This window comes from Salminus brasiliensis, chromosome 9 (assembly GCF_030463535.1).
Source record: "Salminus brasiliensis chromosome 9, fSalBra1.hap2, whole genome shotgun sequence".
Classification (NCBI taxonomy): Eukaryota; Metazoa; Chordata; class Actinopteri; order Characiformes; family Bryconidae; genus Salminus; species Salminus brasiliensis.
Window position 1 is genome coordinate 35,042,662 of NC_132886.1, and position 24,136 is coordinate 35,066,797.

The window sequence follows — 24,136 nt, forward strand, 5'->3', positions numbered from 1 at the left end:
ATGGCTGCATGGTATAATCACGACTCCTCAGACGAGGACGTTATAGTCGAGGAGACAGAATACGACGAGGGTGAAAAAGATCCAAAATGTCAGATAAGCGAAAATGCTCCTCCAGAGGAAACCTGTCGCCCCTACAGAGAGGGAGGCGACGGTTGTGTGAAGGATTTTAAGAAGAGTCGGGTCCAGATTCCCGATGTAAAACACACAGATAATTCCAGCAAAGAGGCTCAGGTGTTACCACAAATTTACATCTCTACAAAATCACTCACATATGAAGAGAGAGCCGCCCTCTACTGCGATGAGATACTTAGGATGTGCACGGTATGTTAGTTAGCTAATAGCTTAGCATAGCTAAAGGTAGCAGAATTCACAACGGTCATTTAGCTAGCTAGCTAGCGGTTAGCTAATTTAAGCCATTAAAGTTCATACAGTCAATACATAAACATGGCTAAAAAGGTAGATTTTATAACTTTATAATTTTATAAAAGGTATAACTTTATATCGTTTTAATTTAATAAAAGTAGTGAGAATTCCATGTAAAAAACGTATTCTGCATCTATATATATAATATATATATTAAATGCCACTTTAACATAAAAATAATACTAATAATACAATATTTAATATGTTATATAATATTTATTTGATAAACGTCTTTTACGACACCAATAACACTGTACAAATAAAAACAGATCAAATAGCACACACAAATGTGACACTGTACACACAATAAAGGTTTTGGGCCACCCATAAGCCAGGCCAATATACAAATGAATAAGGTAGCGCTAGCTATGTTGCTTATTAAGTATGAAATCATACGTTTTAGTCTGTAATTTCACAACTATGGAATAAAATAATAACTACATGTTAAAAAAAAAAACTAGGCCATTTTAATATTAGATCTGCTCATTTTAGACTCCAGACTTCAGTTCTGTGATATTTATTATTATTATTATTATTGATTTATCTGACTAAATTTAGCCATTGGATATAAATAAATGTAGTATCTCATTAGCTTGCAGCAAATGTACTGGTCAGCTTGGTTAGTAATATAAATGACTAAACACCATTGTTAATGTTATTTGCAAGGCTGAGGACGTAGATGAAATGATTGCCATTTACATAAGGGAGAAAATTGCCAATAGGCACTCATGGACAGCCGTCTGGAAAACTGCTCCTGACGTTCTGTTGGAGAACTGTGATACTGAAGATTTGCCCAGTGTTGGCATTCTTGTCCAGGTACTGCTTATAGCTGTTTCACTCATATCAGACAATTTACACATTTTCATAGTGTAAAACAATGGTTACAAATAAACTTCATTACAGTTCTAATCTGTCACGTGTGTCTCACTTACAGGTAAACTATACACCATGTGAAGGACAAGCCCAACCGCTTCATGTCACTGTATCTGTGGCAGAGCCGTTCTCCTCAAACATTGTTAATCTGCCAAGGGAGTTGGTGGAAGACGTCTTGAAGGAATATGATTACTCTGTTTCAATATTTGATGTATATCCGATTCAGGGGTTGGGTGCAGAGGTGGACAATATTGCTGAGGCGCTGGAACATGCGAGGTGAACAGATAAAATTGATAATACATACATGTTCATATCTTAAACACAGAAAAAATGCAGTTTTAGTCCTCAGTCCTACATTTACAATTATGAGACTATTCATTTTCTGTATGAGCACACTATGTATAAATGGAAAAGTTTGAATACTTTATGCGTCATGTTCAAATCAAAGTTTGGATGTATGGTGTAAGATGAATCCCTAATAGAAAGTTTTACTATTTCATCAGCCACCAGATACGTAGAGGTGTTAGTCAATAAAATAAATTCACCGCCATTTAAATATTAGCTACATTTCCTTTTACTATTAAGGACGTTTTTGTTGTTTTAGGTTTTTCTATGATTTCCTGTGGAGAGACTGGGATGATGAGGAGGAGTGTACAGAATATGCAGGGCTCATTGAGAAACGCTTACAGTTGTAAGTTGCGATATTAAAACCTCTTGACATTGAGTGGATCTAGCATGGACTAATTTCTCAGTTTAGTAAGTACACATAACTTATGCCTGCATGTATTGGCCATGCGAGGGTAAACCCATCATATAGGTGCAGTTTGGGAAGCATACAGTTTCCTTCCAGCTAACATGCTCATGTGGGGCTCATATGGGTGGCATGTGTGTGGGTTCCAGGTGGGGAGTGGGTTTGTAAATAAACCCCATCATTACAGCCCACCTTAATCTCACATGGGTTAAATTTAAGTCATATGCACAGTGTACAACCAAGATGGGGCAAATGTATACTCTTCCTGGTCACATCATTGACTGTGGTGGGCATCCATATGTGGGGCCAACATGGAACCTTTGTACAAAACTTCCTGGTTCCAGTTGGGCTAACCCATTTTGCAGTGCCTCTCACCATCTTGTATAGTATAAACTGGCAACTCAATGTATCTGACTTGTAGCTAGGTAAAACACCCACAAGTTGTGTGTGAGTTGAAATAAAAATGATGTATAAAAATGATTCTTTTTGATACAAAAAGTTGTACTATACATAGATATATAAGACAAATAGTAAATAGTAATTCACTGTGCAAGTGTTCATACCTGTGTGTAGGTATTACAACATTCAGGACGGAACCATTCCTGGCCCGATAAGCAAGCGCTATCATAGAACCCTAGAGGAGTACCGTACCAAACGACTGGAGCTGACAAAGTTTCAGAGCAACATCCATGGGGAAGCTGCACCAGGGGAGGCAGTGGAGTGTTGGAAGATGTACTATGCGATGTCAATGCTAAGTGGTATTCTGAAGTTTTGGGAAGATCTGAGACTCAGGTAAACAGGTGGAGTAGTATCATCAGAATTATTGTGGCATAACAGAATTTAACATCTGATTTGTCATTCAGAAGTCATGGCCCATTCTATCCAAGGATCTACAAGCGCCAAAAGGGACAGAGAACAACTGGCAAGAAAGTGACCCACATTGTTGCCCAGATCATGACAGCTGACATGGTGCATACCAATGGCTTTTCAAACATGACATATTTTATATTCTTAGACCCAAATACACAGAATAATGCAGAAATATGTCGGCATAATTGTTTTATAAGATGTCTTGAAGCTTATATAAAGTTTAACCCCTTTCACATCTATCACAGAAGATGGGTCTACACTGATGTGCCTCTTCTCCCTCTTTTTTGTACTCTAGCTTAAGAATTTCTCCTCAGATACTCTTATACAGCAGCATGCCTCTTTGGAGAAAGCACTAGAGTCATGTTTCTCTGGAGACATGGTGGTTATCTTCCCTGGAGAATACCAGGCAGACTGCCTGGCCTCACTAACTGAGGACATCCACATTAAGGGTTTGAACATTTGTATTTAGCAATTCCATCAATCCATGTTTAAAAAGAGTGACATTCAGATATGTACAAAACACCTCACCCTGCCCTACACATTTTAGTGGAGTTCCTGCTGTACACCCCCTGCATCCCTGAGAAGGCTTGTTAATGAGCTGATTAGCTGAATCTTGTGTATCAGGAGCAGGGCTATCACTAAAATGTGCAGTGTTTCCTAAACCTGTTCTTGGGGATTCAATCATCCATTACAGTTTCAACTCCCTACTCCAATACACCCGATTCAGCTAACAGAGCGTTTAATAGTCAGCTTGTTTGTTGGGGTAGAGAATGGTTGTAACTGTGCAACTCTGGTGGTGCCAGAGCACAGAATCAAGAAATATTTGATTTAGAGGTTTTAAATATCAAGTAATGAAATAATAAACTATGTATGTACATGTAATGGTAGCCTTGGTTAAACTAGTGCACTTTGCAGGATCTGGAGAGAGACAGGAAGTGGTGATCTATTCTGATCCCTCCCATGATAATTTTGTGGCCTCCAAGGGGTCTCTAGTGACTCTACAGGACCTGACACTGGTTCAGCAGGGAACCTGTGATGGTATTGTGGTGGTGGAATCAGGTCAGATGACTTTGATAAACTGCGTACTGAAGTGTGAGGGCACAGGAGTATGTGTTCTGACTGGTGCATCTCTGATCATGACCAGCTGTGAGGTCACAGGAGCTCAGGTACAGTCTGAATAAGCACTTGAAAGGTCACTTGTATATTGCAGTTGTTCAATGTAACAGCAGTCCGACCAACAATTGTCTTTTTCAGGGAGCCGGTATAGAGCTTTACCCAGGGAGTGTAGCTAAACTTCACAAGAATGAAATCCACCACTGCAGCAAACAGAGCAGAGGAGACTTCAAGAACCCACTAGGTGGCATCAACATGAAGGTAGTAGAGATTTTAAGCGCAACAGTTAAGTCTCCATATTGTGACAATAGGCAGGGGCAGTATGGCAAATTCCTTACAATACACAACATTTATCATACACAGAAGAAAACACTAGTAGTGTCAGATTTGCATTAATTAAGTGGCATTAAACCTTATAGTACACTGATTTTTATTCAAGATTTGCTGCAATTCATCTAACTGGTTACCCATTATACTCTACCTAAAGAAATATTAGATCATACTCTTAACTGAAATATAAGAACATACTTGATTTTTTTATTCTCTAACAAAAGCCTGGACACAATGTGTAGGCAGCTGGCTCCTGATCTTATTCATTAATGTGAATCAGTTTGTTTATGCCATTTTAGGGCTGGATAATATGGAAGTAATTATTGTTATAGTGATTTATATCACAGTATCACAATATCTAAATCAAGTCTGGCCAAGTATGTTTGCACATACAAAAATGGTCTGTGGATACACAGTAGCTCACAGTGCACAGTAACAGACAAACATTTCACACTTGGACTAACAAACTTCTGAACCAGATTTCTACCGTAAATACACCATAACACCATAACTGAACAAAGGTTTTGGGAGCATTTGCCATCAACAGCTGGGGTGAGTTGATAGCACTTCTTCCCCACATCACTTCTACTGTGATGTTAGTCAGCACAGGCATGACTGGGTAATTGGTCTTCCAAATTAGAAAATGGGGTTCAATAAAAAAAAAAATTGAAAGATTTTGGGAGTCATTTTGTTCAAGAAAAAGCCATTTTCTGCAAAGCCAAGATAAAAATAAGCATTCATTCACATTCTTCTAATTGGTAAACAAATCAAAATCTCCATCTTTCCTTGCTAGGTCCTTCCTCAACCACAACTCAAAATGTCTAACAACTACATTCATGACAACCATGGTTACGGAGTGACAATCCTGGTGCCCGATAATAACCAAGGCAGTGTTAAAGAAGGTCAGGAAGTAACTGCAAGTGGTGACAAGAACGAAACTAATCAGCTGACCAAGGCCATTCAAGAACTCAGACTGGAAATAAACAGTAGCAACAATAAGCTGAAATCCAACAGCCTGGGTGAGGTGGGTCTTTTACAGAGGGCATAAAAAGTTATCTTAATTCACAGTTTCAGATAACAAAAAAAAGTTCTAAAAATTCAGATGCATTTGCAAAAAAGTATGTCAAGGAGTGTCCTAAATGTCATGTAATAGTTCTTGTAACAAGTACTGATGGCAGCCGTTAAACAAGCTTATGGTAATCAGATATGTTGTGGAAGTTCTTTAAACTCAAAATCGCCCATTTGTATTGTCAGTTGCTGATTATTTATATGTACAGCATCTATATAAGTTTTTTTTTTCCCAGAACACTTAATAAAAAGTGAAAGAATAAAGAAATTTTGTGCAGCAAATTAAGAATTTGTTTTACAGTTGTATGGTGTGTGTGTGTGTGTGTGTGTGTGTGTATATATATATATATATATATATATATATATATATATATATATATATATACACACACATATATATATTTATGTACACGTCTGCACATTAAATGTAACACATTGCATATATGCCCTATAGAATAGTTTACATTTAAATGACTATTACAAACATAGCTGAACTGTACAAAGGAAAAAGAATAAAAAAATAGTTCAATAGAAACACTTCTCTGTAGACATGTGCTCAAAAGTCTTCTTGAAATCCTCCATATCCACCTCTATAAAATCCTCTACCTCCTCCATATCCTCCTCCACCACGGTATCCACCAGTTCCCCTATATCCTCTGCCTTCATACTCCATATATATATATATATATACACACACACACACACACACACAATATATTATTGAGACAGGAAAAGGCTCAAGTTATTTTCAGTGAATAAAATTAGCATGAACAGATAAGACTGGCCTAGATCAATAACAACAATAATAACTAATTTTTCAAATGGCATAACAGCAAACTGACAGTGTGCAAGTGTGATTCTTACCATGGTTCGGTGGCTTTAAGATCGAGTCCAGCAGAAGAGGGTATGGACAGAAGTCGTATGACTGCAAGGAGGCGTTCATTGGTAGGATCCATATTTTGTATGTATTCTGGATCTTGGCTCACCTTCACCACAAGTGCCTCCATCGCAGCCCTTAGTGCTGCCACGCCACCAGCTACTTCATGTGTAATTCGTAGCTTGATCCTATGGGGAGGTGGGGGGGCGCGAGTCATACCTCTTAACTTCTAATACACTAAACATAACGTTCAACATTATGGAAATCTACCAGTCATCAAGCTCAACAACATCCCTAGTTGAAGTGATTTTCTTTGAGGCAAACAAAATCAGCTGAAGAGGGCTGACTATTGTCATTCATTTGGCTGAGATGGACTGGGTTTGAATCTGTCAAACAAAAAGCAGTTGCCTTTGATAGCTAGAAGATTGTTAAATTCATTCATTTTAGAACAAGGAAAAACACTAAACCAACCTTTTCCCCAAATATGAAGAAAGGTGACGAATATGTCATGTCTTGGTTACTGAAGGGACAGTTAACAGAAGACTTGTGGATTAGTGCGTTTCTTCCTTGTGTAGTCAAGATGTTCCTCCTGTCTTTGTGGTAACAGACATTCGGGTAGAAGCCAAAGGTCAAGAGGGTGATTACCACATCAAGATTATTATCTGGCTCCACACTGTTGAACATCTGTCTTATTAGGCACGCTGCACAAACAAACAAATATCAGTCAATTGAAAATGAAATTTAAGTTTCATAACCTGTAGATAACCCGTCTAAGACAAAGCCTGAAGTTGAAATTGAAATTCACTTAGATCTCATCAGACCACAAATACAAACACTACTGACAAAAAATCTGGAATATTTGGCTTTCGGGTGAAATTTCAGGATGAACCTAAAATGCACTCTAACCATTACAGGTGAACTTAATGTGACCTTCTCTAAACTTTTGAATGCACATGTCCGCCGTGTAGAGGCTTGTAACTCTGTACCCCAGAACCTCAATGACCTGAGGGTCGCCCACTGTGAACAGCATGAGAAGTTGTGGTCAAGCTGTAATTGATGCTCAAGAGCGCATGTCAAGTTATAGACAGACATTTTCTGTTAGGGTATATCTACAACAGTTGTTGGCTTTTATTTCAATAAATTGTTTAAGGTGAGGAAATGACCATTGATCACCAATGCATGCTTCTACTTAAATGACCTGCTTTCATGATATAATATCACTGTAGCATGAACAACTCCATGTTTTCCATAAATTTCACAGAAAGCCAAATATCCCTAACCTTTTGTTTTTTTGTAGTGTAAAAGCAGTTTGTAAGTAACTCAATTTCTGGATGGGGTTTTAAATGCAGGTCATGTCCACTGACCTTCAGGAAATCCTGCATTAATGAGGATTTTTTTCAGCTGGACCTTAGCCTCCCATGTCATCCTCAAAGTTGACATGCGCAGATTCTTTTGCTTACAGAATCTGCTTTCTGCTTCTTCACCACCCATCCTAATATGAACACACAATAAACAATTATGGGTTTTTTTTGTCATTTCTCCCATCTTCATTTTATAAGGTTTCTTAAAATCTAATGAGAGCATCATCTTTGGCAAAATGACATGAAAGAAAAGGTTATCTGTATGGTTCCTGTAAAACCAAAGTGCTGTTCTTTCATGTCAAAACCAATTAGGTGGCTTGAAAAGGGAAAACTCTTACCTGGCTTCATCCCAGGCCTGAAAAAACAGAAAGCAGGGCCACATGGTCAGAGAATCGAGTGCCTGCAAAGTTTCTGTGAACAAAGTCCAGGCGATTGCCATTGTTGATGAAGGGCTCAGGAAAGCAAGAAGCTGCAGAAATGGTGCACACTGCGTCTCGCACACTAGAAGGATTAGACAAACAAATGGACCATGAACAGTTCTGAGCAAACCAGTCTACAGTTTGTTACCGGAAACAGTCCTTTAAACTTACTTACACAATTTTCCACTTACCAGATACATTCAATTAACAAAGACATTTCAAATTTTATTAAATTATAAAATTTGTTATACCTTACCAATAAATCAGATAATTGAAAAATAATAGTTTATCTAAACAGTCATTTTAAGTTCATAATTATAATGAAGTAAGTATAATAACATAAGTGTAATATCAAAAACACTTACTTTAAGATGCAGCCCATGATCATCATCTTTCCCAGGCGAGGCTCAATAGGCAGTCTGGCCAGAATGAGTCCCAGTGGGGTCAGCTCATTATTACAGTCTAAGACACCCAGCTCTGGAAAATGGAAACAGTTCAGTTTTTAGCACTGCTAGGCAACAAACCTTTTTCAGAACTGACAAACGTCCTAATATGGAGTAGGTCTACCATGTGAAGCCACAACAGATCTGACCATCTGAGCACAGATGCACCAGATACCAACCAACAGATTCTTTCATTTGCCTGATGTTTTGGAGATGTTCTGACCTAGTCATCTAGCCATCATTATTTGGCCCTTGTTAAAAGTGGCTGAGATTTTTTTGCTTGCCCATTTGTCCTGCTTTTAACACATTACCTTCAAGAACTGTATGACACTTCACTGACAATAGCGATATTCTGCCCAAGCCGACTTGTAAGTTGTAACTCATCTGTAAATGTAACGTTTTTCCATAAGTAAAAACAAAGATTAACCTGTTAAGTCTAACTGTAAGTGTATTCTGATGCAGCAATTCAACACTTTTAACTAAGCAGTTATTTAAACAGGTCCATAGAGCACATACCTTTAAGATTGTTTTCAGCTTCAATGACAGCATCTTGTGGAGGAGGCTTAATTGCTTTTGAAAGAAACTGACCAATACCCCCCCAGCTTGAGCAGCTTAATACTCAGAGACACTTCATGCAGCAGTGTCTGGAAGCTCACTTGAGTCATGTGGGTCTCCAGTCTGTGAAACAGTCACCACGGAAAGCTCTCACATACACTATTCTTTATGAGAGAACTAAGAACTCATGTTGAAAATCATATCAGAACTGCAATTGAAGTGATTTAGTAAAAATAATAATAATAATAATAAATGATTAATATTATTATTATTTGAGGTTTTTAGCATTAGATGTCAGAGGTCAGACATCAACTGCTTTTGCTCACTTGTCGAAGCGTGCTCGACTGCAAAGACGGAAACAGAAGCCTGGTCTAATGCGACCAGCTTGCCCCTTCCTCTGCTCCAGGTTGGTTTTGGAGGCCCACACTGTGGTGTAATTGATCATGTTGTTGTGGGAAGTAAACAGCTTCACTTGTTGCCTGAGTGGTTAGAAACACAGATCATTTGATTATTTGTATGCTCTAGGACAGCAAGTGCAGAGCTGAAACATTTTAAAAAGGATACTTGCTTGCAAGAGTCAATTACACAGACCACGTCATCTATGCTGAGGCTGGTCTCTGCGATATTTGTTGACAAAACTACCTGCGAAAAAAAAAAATATCCTAAGTCACATAAACCAAGTTTAAAGCTGACATTGAAAGGTGCCAACTCTAATTGAACTCTTAAGAAAATTAAGCACATTTCTGCACTGTGTAGTGTAGTGTCCAGGATACTTTGTGGATTTCACTTAGAAAAATTAGCAACACCTGAAGGCTACTTAAAGCAAAGACTAAAAGGGTATGACATACTAAACAATCAACCACCTTTTCTGTTTCCCATCAAATGTTTGTAAACATTTGAATGTAAACGGGCAATATTTTGGCAATATTCATATCTAGAACATAATCATCAAAATAACCGATTATGCTGATTATACTGTGATTGCTTAGCACAAAACCCAATGACAAAACTGAATACGTGAGTAATACACAGACCTTAGTGACTCCCTCAGGTACAGGCTCAAACACCCTCCTCTTCTCATCTCTAGTTATCGGAGAGTGTAGGATCCTGTAACGCTGGCTCCCTGATACACAAACACACGTTATAACTAACCAATAGTAATATTAAGAAGTCTGTGCTAACAATGATAAAGTCTTTTTACCTGCTTTGTAATGAACTAAATTCAAAAGTTTATGCAATACATACTACAAAATTAGATCCCCAAATAATATCTATATCAATATCTGACTGTGCTCATAAGTAAGTTTTACTTTAAAAATTTACTTTAATGTTTTCAAACAAGCTTGGCTTATTACTGCAAATATCACAACTAATGTGTTTTATGCATTGTAAAACAACCACAATTTTATTTCCACAAGATTTAATAAAAAGCCAAATTGACAGTATTATCAAAAGTAGCTTTTATCCAATATTTTACATACAGCACTGCAACAAGCCCAAATGAACAGAACTAATTAAGCCCTGCTTGTAGTGAAACAAGCACGTCATCCTCCAAATTAAAGGCAGAATTAGAACAGAATGATATATTCTTATAAAATACCATTCTATACCAGTATGTTTCTCACTCAGTTTCACACTGAGTGAAACTGACCGAAGTGTGGATTCATCTCTAGGTGTTTCTGCACAGAGTAGATCAGATTCCACCCAGGCAAAAACACCAGAACTGTGCCAGCCACCTGCATGGTCTCTATATGCTTCAGCACAGCCACAAGGAGTTCAAATGATGTTTCTTTCCCATTTAGCTGGGACATAGAATGCTTGGTCTCTGGATTGTACACTGGCCCGCACACCAAATTACAGTTCACCTAGGAAAGATGACGAAAACACAGATATAGAGAACACTTCAAACTGATCATCCAGTGAATGCATTCAAAAACATGGGGACCGATTATGTGGTGCCTACCTCATCCTCACCACCTTCCTCATCTTTGTCTTTTTTCTTCTTGTCCATTGGAGGAGGCACAAACTGTGTTGTCTGAATGCAGTCCTCCAGGAAATATTCTGTAAGGGATAAGGACCCTGTTTTATTAATCTACCAATACCTCAAACATCAGTAGCAAAGGCTAACGAGATTAAACTACTCAGAAATCTCAAAGAGGAAAATATAATCAGATCAACACATTGGCCGAAAGCATTCAGTCTTAAAAAGACATCAATAAATCACCCACCTTGCACAGGGTGTGTGTATCCATACACTTCTATAATGGAACAGTTGAAGAAGTACTCTCTGAACATGGTGGTGTCAACAGTGGCAGACATTAGAACAATCCGAACATCTGGGAAGGCCTGGACCACGTCCCTCAATACCACCATCAGGAGATCAGTCTGAAGACACACATGCACTCTGCTTATTTTTTTAAAACAGAACTGATATGAGCTTTCATCTAATTACCCAAGATACTCATTAAGATTAAATAGCTCAACACAACACAACACATAAAATGTCCATGTCTGTACATCTCTACTGACTCAAAAGCACAAGAAAACATGATGAAACAAAAATTTTTTTTGGCCTATGGATCAGCAGATTGTCTGGAGGAGGAAGAATAAAGCATACGCTGAAAAGAACACCATGCCTACAGTAAAGCATGGCAGTGGCTCGGTGATGCTCTGGGCCTGCTTAGCTTTCTCTGGCACTGGAAACATGCAGATGCTGAAGTGGCTGTCACAGTCTTCTGACTTGAACACAATAACTTGACTTGGTTTGATTTGAAGAGGGTGGTTGCAGCAGCAAACCCAAGAATATTAGTGAATTGGAGGCCCCTGCCTATGAGGAATGGGCTAAGATTCCTCAGGAACGCTGCCAGAAACTGGTGTCTGGCTGTGCCTCATGTTTGCAGCAGGGCGTAACAGCAAAAGGGTGCTCTAGAAGTACTAAGTACTAAAAATTTTGTTATTAGTTTATAAGCTGAAAGTTTAAGCTAAGTGCTAATAAATCTAATTTCCTAAAGGGGTTGAATAATTTTGATTGCAACTGTACCACAAATTAAAAAGTAGATGTTTTCACACACTTACATTAATGTCTCTCTCATGGACTTCATCCACTACTATATGACTGATTCCTCGAAAACCTGCTTCAAGCCTCCTTAAAAGCACACCTTCAGAAAAAATCCAAGCAAGATAATTAAACAAATTGTTGAAATGTTTACAGTTGTCACAATTGTAGTGACAATTGTATTACGGCAGCAAACATGGTCATTTTATTGTCAATGTGTCAAATCCTGACCTGACCATTACAGTCACTCATGTAAGCACAGTCTACATTTACATTTATGGCATTTCTAAGTCATAAATGTTTTATGGCCAGTCTAAGTGACTGGTTTCACTTTTCTTTGTCAGTGTTTTGAGGCAGTGATATGTTAACCCACCAACAGTGCAGAAGAGGAAGCTTGCATGTGGCCTGGGCAGGATGGACTCAAAGCGCACACTGTAGCCACAGCTTTTCCCCACTTCCTCGCCTCTCTCAAATGCCACTCGCTCAGCCACCGATAAGGCGTTGATTTGCCGAGGCTAAGGAGATTACAAGTGCGTGAGAAATTGATGCACATTCTGCAATAGCACACAATCACAACTCTTGTCATTATGAATGAAGCTATATGGTTCATGTTTAATCACACAGCAAGCTAATCAGACACCCATGATACTCATTGTGGTAGTGAAGTTAGCTGGTCAGAAAGCACAGACAAATGATAAAACAGAATGAGACGCTTTTGGGGCGACAGGGTTGTGTGTGGTCAAATGCAGGCTAAATTTGGGTCACTTTGTGGGCCACAGATGTGGTATTGAAATCCGATTAATATTTGATGACTCAGTCTGAACAGTGGAATTTGTCCAACTTTTATGTAAATTCAACTTGAGTTGAATTCAAGTCATTTCAAGTCAATTGTAGTGGTTGGTGTGGCACAACAGATAACACCACTACCTGCCAGTGAGCTATTACACCATGTGGGAGACTGAGGTTCGATTCCCAGTCTGGGTGGCTATTCTGCACTACACCAATAAGAGTCCTTGGGCAAGACTCCTAACACTACATTGGCCCGCCTCTGTAATACCAGTAACCATGTAAGTCGCTCTGGATAAGATAATATATAATAATGATGCCGTAAATGTAATTCAATCACTGAAGGAGGAGGGAATATAAATGACAGCAGCGAGAGAGGTTTTCAGTGGCAGGACTGTGAGGTAATAAAATAGGGATGCAATGATTCGATATTAGGATTGAATAACAACAAAATTAGCTAGATAGGGTATCATAATTAGGCAGATCCATGGAACCGATGGCTTCACTTTAATTTGTTGGTGTAAGACTGCACTAAATGTTTACATGTTTGCAATGTTTGATTACTGCTTGTACGTTTGGCCAAGTTACTTATTTATTCTCAGGTTCAGCTGCTAAATTTTATTTTGAATGACTGTTTACACTAAATATTTAAATAAGATTGATTACGGTTTGTGCGTTTGACAAAGTGAAGCAGCTTTTTTTATTTTGGCTGATACATTTTATTTATTTTAATATATTTTAAGACATTTTTGTAATTATTTTGAATTTAAATGCTGTGTCAAGGTATCACACAATTGTTTATTATTATAATGATAAATAGATATACATGTACTAAATTGCTATGTGTTAACTTTTATTAAAGTAATGTTTAAGTCAATCCTGATGCCTCAAGTCTCTTCCACTTGGTGAGGTATAGGGTTTATTAATTTAACAATGGTATGGGATTGGTATAGGGTATCGACTGATATGCAAAGTTTTTGTATCAGTATAAAAACTGAAAAAGCCGGATCTGTGCATCCCTACTTATAAATATTTGAGGTAAATGGAAGAAATCAGCATCGCTTTGTGTTTGCAGCCACATCCTCCTGTCATTTCTTTAGACATTTCTTCAATGTCAAAGGAAAATAAAAAGTTTAAAAGCAAAGTTTAAAGAAACGTTGCTTAATATGTGCAACATGCAGCTGTATTATATATGAAAATTGCTTATGTTATCTGTGTAGGTACCCTAGCATGTTTACATTCTTGAAGTCCTAATGTGCTGCATTTGTATAGAACAGATGTAAGTGATTACGTATGTAGTCAAAGCAGTGGAGTGGACTCACAAAGTCCCAGTTCACACCTGGCATTAATATGCGTATCGGGTGACCCGATCACAAATGACTGCTAAACCATAAAGCCACTCACACCTGTGTCTCCTGTGACCACTTGTGATCAGATTTCTCACATCATTTTCGCTGGAGGAGGGGCATGGCGCACATAAAGGCAGTCACTCTCACGCTGCTTTATTTTTGACACCAAAATGGCTTATGTTGCAGTACAGGTTGTCCAAATGAATTTTATGGTGGCACAGCATTTCTACTGCAGTGCCCAAACGTTTGATACATAAAAAAAAAAAGAATGCAAATAGTCTAGGTGTAAAAAGACAAAATCATAATATTAATCTTACACAAACTCTCTCAGCCTGATCTGAATGTCTGTCTTTGGGGTGCTTAGAGAAATTTGAGGAGTTTTCTCCTTTTATTCTAAATGGTCTGAGACACCATTTGCACACTGGTTTTTGGTTGTGTAACTTACCCATGATGTGGCTCAAAAGCAAAATATATCCATACATTTTCCTGAGCAAGCAGCAGATCTTCTTCTTCACTTTGTATTTGATATTGACTGCATGTGTAGTTTATTATGTTGCCCAAGTCAGTTCAAGGAGAAAAAAAAAACAAAACTCACACACAATTTGGCATATCTATGACAGCTGCGATAGTTTTGGTATCTTTGGTACCATAGAAATCTAGTACCGTTTATAATTTCTTGCGACATCCCTAGTGTACGCACAATTTTAACAGGATTCACTGCAACTGGCTCACCTGAGTGACAACAATGTTGCACTCTGATGCCCTGCCTCCAAGGATGAAGTGATCCAGAATATACTGTGGCACTTGGGTGGTCTTCACTGCTATCTGCTCTCGCTCTTGCCTCATCTGCCATAGATACGAAAATCAGGCACTCAGCATAACATTTTAATAACTACATTTTAATGTTTTTTTTGTTGTTTTTTTTTGGGGGGGGGGGGGGTGCACTCATGACCTTATTTACAAGGTGATTAAGTTTTGTGAGCACAGATAGATCTAAGAAAACATCAGTTTTAAATAACATTCTAAATGTGAGTAAGAACAGGTGATGCAGTGTCCCTAAATCTCACCGTCTTGTCGAGGTCCAGCTGATAGTTGCGTTTCTGCTGAAGGTCTGAGTTAATCTGCTCCGGGGTGCACTGCCAAGGAGAAAAAATGCCCCAAGTTACTGACATAACACACTTACATGAATCAGCCAATACATTTAAACCATAGACAGGTTTCATTAGCACATCAGATCATAAAATCCAGAGTTAGTGTTTACCTCTATCAAAATGAACCAATCAACTGGTGTGAAAGTGCAGTCTCCACCACGGTCTCAAAAAAGGCCCTTTTTACCAGTTTTATTATGTACACCAGGCCTATTGGGCATTTTGTGAGGCACAATACCAACAAACAAGATACAACCTGTAAGTTCACAATTACTAAATCACAACTGTTTCTGCACATCAGCTACTCTTTACTTCAAGCATTTCTAATGTCAGTATTGGGCATCCAAAGCTTTGCACATTTCTTCTAAAGTAACTCACTAAGCACACAATGAACTGCATGTAAATGTGCAGAGTACGCAGCTCTAACAGCGCTCTACTCCATCCCTCAGTTAAAATATACCACAACAGAACCACAGCTGACCAGATCAATATTGGAGGTGGTCCAAGGGTTCCAGTCGACTTGAGGGGGAGACCAGGGAACCACACCAGCAAAGCTCTGACTCTGCGATGGCTCAAAATGGACCACCTTCTCCTTGACAAGACACACCGAACTACTAGGATCCTGTGGCAATGAGAGGACAGACATGAGTTTTTAATGCACTCTGGCAATAATATTATTTGTTACGAAAAAATTGAGAACACATACAGGTGGAGGAATGTGGATGCCAAGCTCCTGTACAATGCTCTGTAGTTGGTGCTTCAAGTCCTCACTAACATTCACCTCATACTCTTCCAACTAGCAAAGAGAGGATAAAAATCAGTTATAACCCAAGTAGGCTATAAACACACTGTCCCTGTGAAGGTCCAGCTAGTTTGCATCACTGAACTCACCGTCTCCCCTTCCTTCTTCTTCGACTGCCCTGTAAAAGCCTCGACGACACCCAGGTGGAAGAGCTGATGAACCAGGGAGAGAGCTCTTGGGACATGACTGTGCTGCCAGTTTCTTACTCGGGCGATGTTCACGAGCAAAGATCTCTGTGCATTAAAAAAACAAAAAAACACTAGTAAGCACATACAGTGCCCTTCTTAATGTTTTGGAACATTTTTCCTTGGAATTCCCCTCTGCTCCAGTCTGTCAAAACAAATAAGATGTGTTAAAAACACACATTTCAGATTTTAATTTGTATACATTTTGGTTTCATTATGTCAAAATTACAACATTTGGTATAAGATGCAGACATAAGATACTTAGGCTTGGTGTGTACTAGTCACAGACTACTATCCACAGAAGACTTCATGGACAGAAACACAGAGGCTACAATTCAAGATGAATCCACAAAAACAGAATGGCCAGATTACAGTTTGCAAAAAAGTACTTAAAGGAGGCTGTCATGGCATGCACGTGTATGGCTGCCACAGGTACTGGTGACCATCTCTTCATTGATGATGTAACTGCTGAAGGCAGAAATTCACTGATGTCTGAGGTGTATAGGAACAGCTCAGCTGCTCAAGTTCCAGTAAATGCCTCTAACCTCATTGGGCAGCACTCATCCTACAGCAACAAAATCCCAAACATACTGCTGAGGCCACTCAGGTGTTTTTAAAGTTAAGTCACCTTATTTACATTCAATTAAGTAGGTGTTCTATACGCAATCAAAATCTGGAATCTGGTGTACTTTAATCAAATTTGATTTGAAAATCTGTGAAGCAGAGGGGCATATCAAAGAGAAATGTGTCTTTGTCCCAAACGAAGGACACTGTAAACATGTAAGGTATCCAATGCAGATCACTCACTAATGCTCTGACAATTGCTATATTTCTACTTACTTCGTCCTAGCTGTCTTACAAAGATGGTCATTTCCGCAATGTAGCTCCTAAAACCAGGACATTGAAAAATCAAGACATCTGAATTACTGTACTGTAAAACAAAGCATTGCTAGATAAGTCAAATGTCTAAACAGGTTGTGTTTGAACCATTATTGTATTAAGCAATATAAACTATTTTAATTGGGCCCATTACTAAATACGTCCTGAAAAATCTGTTGCGTTCAGGTCCCACAGGTGTGTAAATGTAATCTGTTTGGATTTTCTCCTTTTGGAAAAACTGGTTAAGTCGAGCTTTGGCATGTTCCTGTGGCCAATTGCCATGAATGCCAGCCTTTAAATCTACCTCCTCCGACTCCTGAGACTGGAACAAACCAGGGAAATTTGCAAGTTGTTAGCAAGTACAAGCTGGTAGTCATGATTCAGCATGGTCTACCCACATAGTCTAAACCGACACAACAATTCACATCAGTTTACCTGTGTTAGGACTTGAGAACAGTTTGGGAGTCCATAAACACTGGCTCAAGAAGGTAAAATACTTCATTGAAACTACTGGCTTCTCTGTCTTGCTATCAACTCCCAACTACCTTTAACACTCTGTAATTAAACTTGAATGTACAGATCTTTATACACACTAACAGAAGGCATACAAACAACCTAAATGGTGACGTCACACTCAGCCTTGCCATCCTTGCCCATCCTGCCATCCAAATACAAATATTCATATGAAATCCTACAGTTTTGGCATCCTGTTCCTCTTTCATTGATTCTTTGTCCAGCAGGTTGGCTCCTGGCTCCCCATGAGATGTGCTGAAGCGCGAATAGCCCAGTCCAGTCACACCAGAAACTGGAGAAGAGCCCTGGTCAACCCCTAAAAGTGAAAGAAAGCTTTAGAAACATGGCTTGATTCAGACCATATTTACAGAAACCCATTTATCACAAAATCACAACTGAAGTCTAAACTGAGTATTAAAAATAAAGGCATAAAAAAGAGCACATAAGTGCAAATAATAATTAAATTTTTTACTTAGAGGTAGGCAATCTGGTAAAAATCACAATACACAATATTTATTGCAATATTCTGACATGCAGACAACCTGCATTAGTAGCAGCAGATTTTTAAAGCTACTATGCAAATACTCTCCTACACAGAGTAGTTTTATAAGTAGATTTATATCCAAAATATCTGCTGCACTGCAATGTAAACACTAATTACACGCTCAGTAATGAAATGTGCAGTTGGTCAATGTTCTTTAAGCACTGACTATATGCATGATACACTCACTTGTATCATGATAATACAATTAATCACGATCGTCATAGTATCCACCCCTACTTTTCCTTTAAGAGTACGGAAACGCACAGGCTGGCCTGTGAATAAGCTAAGAATAAGCTAACCTGTGAATAATCTCTCTCTCTCTCTTGCTTTTTTCTTGAAGGTGACTGAAATTGTGTCATTATACCGGAGTCATTCTTCTCAACTCGATGTGAAGTGCCATCTGGCGTGAGACTTCCAACCACTTCCTGTACTAATACCATCAGGCACATCTGAGACACTGACCTGGTAACAGAAAGACAATGACATACAAGAGATACAGTGTGAGTACAAAGTAAAAGTAGTATATGGTCAGTGTCACATAAAAGCCTTTTGTCTTCTACAATTCTGCACTATTAATGGAAGTAAATGAAGTAAAAGATTTTATTCCAAGTAATTTTGCAGCATTCACATTGGCCGCTTGATCATGAAATTCTGACATAATATAAAGAACAACTGTCAGATTTATGGTAAAAAAAAAAAAAAAAAATTTAAAAAGGCAAAAATGGTGTTTTGAACATTTTTGAACGAAAGCACTAATATATTAGGGAGACGCCAAAAGTCACAGTGTTGGTGTTGATAATACACACTTAAAATATAAACACAGATCTACATGGATCAGCATTACAGGGAGATTTCCAGAGCGTAACAAATGCAGACATTTTACCTTATATCAGTCAAATGTAGGGCTAGGTTTAGGGTTTTATAAATGTCTACTGAATTTGTCAGTCAACATCAGAGGTTTATGTAGGTGTCCTTTAGCCTTATGAGTCTTTCCTAAAGTGTTACCCAATTATCTACCAATACTGATCATTCTGACATTAACATGAATGGCTAATAAACATATGGTTGCCTCCGATACTCACCCCTAAAGCTGGTACCTCAGAAGAATTTATCTCACCCACTCTGACAAGACACTTCAGAAAGTCCTTTGTAGCATTGCACTGGGCATCTTTCTTGTTGGTGGAGCTTCCCAAGCCAATAAAATTGAACTTCTCAACACGGACCTAAGAAGAAGCACAGAGCTCAGAGAAATGTATACCAGGTACCAAGTTGTGCCATGTTTAGGTGAGCTAGATATTCTAGGTCTACAAGGAGAAAAATACTCCCTCCCCCAATTTCATCACAATTCGTGATGCAGAACGAAGTGGACGACTTGTGTTATCAACGCTACTTTCATGAAAAGTTAGAAAGAGTAATCTTCATTTTCAGGTTTAAATGAAAAAATTGAAAAAAATAATAATGGATTTTTAGTGCGGTCTCTGCCTTACGGATCCCACTCTGTACTGGAGCAACTGATCAAATTACAAAGAATAAAATCCTACTGCTTGTGTTTGTCAGCATATCCACACCAAAACTAACACAACAAGCAAGTCTATTATCTCTTGTTTTATTTTAACTGGTTTTACCGAACGTGTTGAAACATAAACAGTAAAATGCTTGAAGCAACCCAATTTTATTCAGAAATTAAATATTAAAAATAGATTAAATAGAGGTTAAGTTAAATATACACTGATACTGTAAATTATATCACAGTTAGTTCCACCTTTGCAATGTGACTGGCTTAGAGACATTCTAGGAGTGCCAATATTGCACGATAATGGTACTCTGACTGAAGCTCTTTATTATATATTATTCTGCCACATATTATTGTTATTCGCATAGCATCCCAAACCGCACACAATGACAAAAATAAGAATGTTAATTAATTAATTTAGGTATCTTGCACATTATTAAGTGAATAATCAGAATTTTCTGTTTTCTATGAATTTCTATTATGTGATAATACACCTGAAGAAACACCAAAAAAGATCATACTTCAACTTACATATTTATATTTTTATTATATATTTATTTTCTGTATTGGACCACAAACTTTTTTTATTACATAATTTTGTGATTATCATTTCTTTTTACATGATTTATGCTTCATTTATTTCTAAATGACTCTTATTAGACACTTAAGTCATTTTGTAAAGTCAATGTATAGGTTCTACAGTCAGGCAGGTTCTAATTAACACCATGGCAACTGGCATTCAAAAGAAAATTGACTGATGTCATAACAGTCTAAATTCTGAAGATTTGCCATTTCTGGTTAGATCGATGAGAAGAGACACAAAGTAGATAATCTGTTAATTCATGTTTACATCTGGTAGACGAAAGTAAAGCTGAACAGAAAGCAATGGAACAGTCCTCAGCACCTACAGGTCAGTCTATACAGTTTATTAGAATTTGAGTTTTAGATTTGAACGCTCTGTCAGGGTTTTTTTTTAGACTAAGATCACTAGCTCTGGAATATAGCTTGGTTAAAGGGTAAGAAACTTCACAATGCACAACATCTTTCTAATATTCCCATTCTTTTACATATTTCCAGTTAATGTTGCAAGAAAGTCCATTAAATATTTAAATTATGCTCCCATATTCAGATACCCGACGGGGAAAGCGACGCAGAGAAATGACAGCTGAGAAAGGGCAGGAAAGACTGATCGAGGCTCCGAAAGCCAAGAAGAAAAGGTCAGCAAACCAGCCCAAGAGAACAACTCGCCGTCAGAAGAAAAACACCAAGTCTGGTCAGTCTATTCCCCAAATCACCCAGTATCACCTGCTGCGATCTTAGAAACCAGATTCCACTGCTTGTGTCATACAGTAGATGGGATTACAAAAAGATAGCTGATTTATTGGTAATACTGTGTTCCACAGACACCTTCTTCACTCGTTACACCGTTGGAGAAAAACTAGGCGAAGGAAGCTTCGGATCAGTCTTCAGCGGAGAACGAGTGTCCGATGGCCTACAGGTGCTACACTCATTCACACCCCAGATTCCACTTTACAGTCATTCTCTCTTTTCTTGCCATTGAGATCCTTGCAATCGTAACACCTTGTTTGCTTCTGTGTGTAGGTGGCAATCAAATTTGTCATGAAGCAGCAGGATGACCGCTATGTGCGATGTGTAAGTGCACCTGCAGGTTCTAAACAAAAGAAATGCTTTTGGTAACACATAATGTCATCACCCATCACCCCTCACCGTCTCACTACCTTCTTTGACTTTCTGCAGCCTCAAGAGCCAAAATCCATACCTATTGAGGTGGCTCTACTGCTGACCATGAGCCACCCCCCCATCAAAAATATTGTCCCACTAATCGAGTGGTTTGATGAACCTCTGCGTTACATCTTGGTTCTGGAGCGCCCTGATCCCTGTGAGGACCTTGCCAGTTTCCTTCAGCACTGTGGAAATCATGACATTGAAGACACAGCACAAGCTATAATGTACCAGGCAGTGCTGGCAGCGTCTCAGTGCCACACGCAAGGCGTCCTCCACCGGGACATAAAGTTAGGAAATTTGCTCATTAACCCAGACACGTTGGAAGTCAAGTTGATAGACTTCGGCTGTGGAGACCTGATTAAGGAATCTGGTTATGCTGATTTTGAAGGTAAAATGGGAGTCTAGGACACTAGCGTGGTGTAGTATATTCACAAACAATCCTAAAATTCTGACTTTGAGAGAAGCTAAAATGTTAAATGGGGGTTTAGAAATGATGTCTGTTCTTTGCTCTGCTTTTTTCCTTCTTTGGTTTGTTGTCAGGCACGGATGAATACTGCCCTCCAGAGTTTCTTTTAAAAGGGAGGTATCATGCCGAACCTGCCACGGTGTGGTCACTAGGAGTCCTGATGTTCACTCTGGTTTGTGGATACCTTCCTTTCGATGAAGATCTGGACATCATTGATGGACATCTGTACTTCACAGACGGACTGAGCGATGGTAAGACAAACAAGTGCACAAAAGAGACTGGTTCATACTTTTAACCTCATAACTGAGTATAGAGGAACAAAGTTTGTTGGTAGACATAAATATGCAGAGGAAAAGCTTAATAGCTGCCCATATTTATATTATATACATATATATTTTTCTTAATCCATTCTTTAATTATGGCATATTTTACATAGCTGTCTTTTTTTTATCAGATCAGACTAGACTAGTTTTGTGGTTAAGCATTTCTCTCCTATCCTATCCATCTCACCTGCAGAATGCCGCAATCTGATTCGCTGGTGCCTACAGCACGACCCAAGTGAGAGGCCGAATTTGCAGCAGATCATGCTGCATGGTTGGTTCCGATGCTACAACGAAGCCTCAGTCAGGTTAGCTAGGCAGAAGGGGAAACAAACACTGACAAAAGAAGCAGTAAACCTCAAATATCTAGTGTCGTGAGAAGGCAGACCAGATGAGATACTGTGATGTGTGAACATTAAGAAGAGCTTCGGAAGAGCTTCTTTAGCTAATACATATTTTTTGGTTTATGTTTCAGGTGCTGAAATGAAGAGGATGGTAGTTAAGGAAAAGTGGATTTCACAGAATGGTTACACAGCTCTTTTACACAGCAAAAAATCGGTTGCTACACGGACCCATTGCACCCAAGAAGGAACGAGGAAAGGAAGGAATAAGGAAAGTGAACGAAGGGAGAAGGAAATTTGAAGGAAGAATCAGATAACAATATAGCTGTGCATCCCTTTGCAGTTATATTACCATCCATTTGTTTCTGTGTATGTAAAAAAATGATTAACCTAATCATATGGTGTCCTAGTTTGTTCATATAACTATAGAAATAAACATTAAAACATTGCTGTGTTGGCTTTGTGTTACACACAACACCTAGCATACAGACATGAGAAAAATACAGGCATGTGGATCCAGCATCTGTCACCAGTCACATTTACTGATTGCTGGCACTGGATCAAACTCGCTACATGGAATTGGACCTGCACTTTACATTACTTTACATTTAAAGGTGCATGTATTTGTCACAGTACATGTGTCCTCCGCATTTAACCCATCTGGTAATGAACACACACTCACATGTTAGGGGCAGTGAGTACACACACACACACCCAGAGCGGTGGGCAGCCAACTCCAGTGCCCGGGGAGCAGAGAGGGTAAAGGGCCTTGCTCAAGGGCCCAACAGTGGCTGCTTGCCAAGCCCAGGAATCGAACCCACAACCCTGTTATCGGCGCTCTAACCACTGAGCCACCACTGCCCCATTTTTTTTTTTTTTTAAGGTAATTTAACAAACTTAAACAAGCCAAGATTTGCTGGACCACCACTGGCTGGACAGAATTATCAATGGCAAAATGTATGCTTATTATTTTGTTAAGTGCTGTGTCATAAAATATGACATCTATCTACTATGTTTTATGTCACCCTACCTGGCAAAGGTAGAACACACATTTAAATAAGTCCCGTTTCCCAATAAAAGCAAAGAGAACATGCCTAACCTGCAAGAGAACTTAAGAGACAGAGTATGTCTACTTACCTCAAATATAAACGTATGTCTGTTTTTATTTCCAGACGCCAGCATATCATACTTAGGCTTTATTTTCTTCTTTCCACACCAAATATACAGAAAGTTTTTCATGTCCCCCATTTTTGAGAGTCCACCTGGAAATATACAAAAAGTATATAAAAAGTCAATCTAACAATATGACTCAATGGCTTTCTACTAGCGTTAGCTGCATAAAGGTGTCCTACCAAATTACAAGCACGATCATCAGCTGGACCTTTGCTTGGCCTTTCTTGGTCTTT

The 24,136-nt window shown here is 38.7% G+C and overlaps 2 protein-coding genes and 1 pseudogene across 2 annotated transcripts; 2 read left to right on the plus strand and 1 right to left on the minus strand.

Moving 5' to 3' along the window:
• LOC140562787 (testicular spindle-associated protein SHCBP1L-like) lies at positions 1-5,408 on the plus strand. Its single transcript, XM_072688639.1, has 10 exons — positions 1-321; positions 1,090-1,239; positions 1,358-1,572; positions 1,901-1,987; positions 2,621-2,839; positions 2,911-3,016; positions 3,213-3,366; positions 3,833-4,083; positions 4,172-4,291; positions 5,154-5,408. Exons 1-10 carry the CDS (start codon positions 1-3, stop codon positions 5,406-5,408), a joined length of 1,878 nt encoding a protein of 625 aa, XP_072544740.1.
• A 576-nt stretch (positions 5,409-5,984) lies between these two features.
• LOC140562788 (ATP-dependent RNA helicase A-like) lies at positions 5,985-23,978 on the minus strand (annotated as a pseudogene).
• Positions 21,016-22,871, plus strand: LOC140562018 (serine/threonine-protein kinase pim-2-like). The gene is made up of 7 exons (XM_072687367.1): positions 21,016-21,130; positions 21,261-21,355; positions 21,460-21,510; positions 21,616-21,991; positions 22,144-22,320; positions 22,586-22,697; positions 22,865-22,871. Exons 1-7 carry the CDS (start codon positions 21,016-21,018, stop codon positions 22,869-22,871), a joined length of 933 nt encoding a protein of 310 aa, XP_072543468.1.
• Positions 23,979-24,136: the final 158 nt, after the last annotated feature.